Raw genomic sequence first — 3,046 nt, forward strand, 5'->3', positions numbered from 1 at the left:
CTTGATGCATGAAGTAAATGGTTCTAGTTGTTCATGTGTCATTAGATTCACATTACATATAGTTGGTTTATGCCTTTTGTTTCAGCTATGTTTACTATACACTTCAGCAAGAAATTCCTTTATCAGAAAAAGGGAGATGACTAACGTGAAGTCTTGATTCAAAATAAGGGATAAATTTTGCATCCAAAAACTTGATAGGACCTTCATTGTTGATTTTTTTCTTTGCCCATATCTGCCCTTTTGCACCCTCAACCCAGTCTATTAATGACTATGATGCCTTGAGCTTGTTAGACTTTTGACTCAACATGGGAAAATACTAGGAAAAATGATTAAACTGTAATATGAAATGTGCCAATTGGTGAATTTTAGATTGATTTTGTTCTTCATTTTTCTCAAGATTCAGATCAGTATCATCTTCATATTCTTTTAAAGTGATGCATGTATTATTCCTAGGATCAATATCACAAGCAATCCCTGACTCATTCCTTTATCAGTATCATCTTCTTATCTCTATTTGAAAGGTCACATTTTTCTAATAACCAACCTGCTACATAAAGTAAATAATCCCTTATCAGTATTTCGGTAGCCTCTTTTTTACTTCCATTGATGTATCAGACATGCCTGAACCCTAGAGGGAGGGTCCCACAACCGACCTGGCCCCAGCGTCTGAAAATCGTCATCGACGTGGCCCACAGCCTCAAATATGTTCATTAGCTTCCCAGCTAAATTTGCATTGAATTACCGAAAATATTCTTAAAAACTCACATTCAAAGCACGTGACTTGTAACTAAGCTGACCTAAACTTTAACTAAATGAATCACGTGCCTTGAACCTAAACTCTAATTTAAAGGAGTCACCTGCTTTTTAAGGTATCTTTGGGGTTTTAATGAAAATTTTGGTTGAGAAGTGGGTCAAGGTTGTCGATTGCACCACAAATATTTTATTAAGGGGATTTTATGTATTAATTGACCTTCCGAGGTGGTTTTTGTATAGTTACCCTATTTTAGAGGTGGCTTTTGGAAAAATATTTTTTCTTTTTAATCCAGTCTGGTGGTTTTTGTATAGTTACCCTATTTTAGAGGTGGCATTCGGAAAAAATATATTTTTTTTCTTTTTAATCCAGTCTGGTGTGATGTGTGCATTACTCTTCTCAACCATTTCCCATATTCATTCTTTTTAATCTAGCCTGGTTTCAGAATTTTCCCGTACTCAATTCTTTTACTTTTATTGGTGTATCAGACCGTCCTGGACGGCGAGGCCCACCGCTGACCTGGGCCCAGCGCCTGAAGGTCGCTGTCGACGTGGCCCGAGGCCTCAACTACCTTCACCTCGACCGCTCTGTTCCCCATGGCAACCTCAAGGCGACCAACGTCCTACTCGACGGCCTCGATCTCAATGCCCGCGTGGCCGACTACTCCCTCCACCGGCCTTCATTGACCGCCACTCCGACACTGCCAAACTATCTCGAGTCCGCCACCCTCGCTACCGGCGCCTGAGCTCAGCCACGAAAAACCATCACGCGGTCTTTCAAATCTGACGTCTACGCCTTGGAGTTGTGCTTCTTGAAATTTTTAACGGAGCAGTCGCGCGGAGTTGTGGTCCCTCCGGCGACGGACGGGGGAATGGTGGGCTGCATTGACGTGGGTAGGCTGGGGGTGGCGAGGGGAGGGTATAGGCGGGAGTGTTTTTGATCCGGAGATGGCACGGAGAGATTGGGGGAACCGCGGTAAGACGGGTAGAGGTGGGACAGAGAAAGGATGAGGAGATGATGCGGATAAGCTTTGAGATGTATAAGGCCGGCGGTGTGAGAGGCCCGGGTTTTAGGTCTGTGTATGAGGATCTTTCATCCATAAATGAAGGGTTCTGGTGAGGATGGAGTTTTTTTTTTTGTGTTTTTTTTTTATTTTTTTTGCTAAATCTGGTTCAACTTGAGCCTAGTGCTTTCATGGAAAAGTTTTGTGATCTCAATCGTAATAAGTCTTTTGAGTGCATCATTTTCTTTTCTTTGAGCTCTCTGTGATGAGTAGAGCTCAGTGGTTTTTATAGTTGTAGATAGTTTTTGGCCAAGAACTTGAAAAGAGTTTGGGTGTGGCTAAATTTTGATCCCATATGGAGTATAGTGTTTATACATACTTTGTGTATTTTGTAGCAATTCATCGCATCAATGGATTCATGATCTTTGACAATTTTGCTCTCTACCTCCTCACTGCCGTTATTATTTTTATTATTTTAAATTCGGACTGCGTGTATTTTCACGTCACCGCGGGTTGGGTAACCTGATGTTCATGTGACTGAGCTAGAAAATGCAAATTGTCTATGTCAAAATTCTACACCCCGAACTTACCTGATGTTCATGTGACTGAGCTAGAAAATGCAAATCGTCTATGTCAAAATTCTACACCCCTCAGTTCGGGGTGTAAGGTTTTAGTGTAAAATTTCCTCACGCTTTTCCTCCTCTACTCTCCCAATAAAACTCGCAAACAATGTTAAATTCAAATTTCTCTTCCCCTTCCCTTCTCTACCCTCCATCCAAACATAGCATAAGAGAGGGAGGGAGGGAGTCATCTGCAAAAGCCCCCGGAAAATTACAAAACCATTTAAAGAAGATAATATCATATTGTAAAGATCTATTCAAGTCTTAGTGCACAATAAAGAGCAATGACATTCAAATACTTCATTTTGGCTCTCAGTACTGCTGTAGGCGTCAAAAAATGCTGAAAGATATCCAAATACAGCTCAAGAGGAAATCATCCAAAAAGGCAGAAGAACACAAGTTTGGGATGTCTCGCATGCGAGACAGTCTTTACTGTCTCGCCAGGCGAGACAGCATTCTCTGTCTCGCAGGCGAGACAGCATTCTCTGTCTCGCCCGCGAGACAGCATTCTCTGTCTCGCCCATGAGACAGTTTTCAAAGAAGTTAGAAACCACTTTATAACCGCCGACACGTGGCCACCAACTGTTCAAGAACGTGGGGAACGTCGTGGGCGAGAATCACGTTGATAACTGCCAGAATAACGGAGTTTAAAACGTGGGAAGACAGTTACAG

The 3,046-nt window shown here is 42.0% G+C and overlaps 1 protein-coding gene across 1 annotated transcript in view; it reads left to right on the top strand.

Moving 5' to 3' along the window:
• The window catches only part of LOC109846347 (probable LRR receptor-like serine/threonine-protein kinase At4g20940), a 5,962-nt gene extending 4,092 nt beyond the window's left edge, over window positions 1-1,870 (top strand). The window contains 3 exon segments of the mRNA XM_020415572.1: window positions 1,240-1,488; window positions 1,780-1,802; window positions 1,805-1,870. Coding sequence (XP_020271161.1) covers window positions 1,240-1,488; window positions 1,780-1,802; window positions 1,805-1,870 — 338 coding nt within the window.

The sequence above is a fragment of the Asparagus officinalis genome, chromosome 6 (genome assembly GCF_001876935.1).
Source record: "Asparagus officinalis chromosome 6, Aspof.V1, whole genome shotgun sequence".
In the NCBI taxonomy this organism is placed as follows: domain Eukaryota; kingdom Viridiplantae; phylum Streptophyta; class Magnoliopsida; order Asparagales; family Asparagaceae; genus Asparagus; species Asparagus officinalis.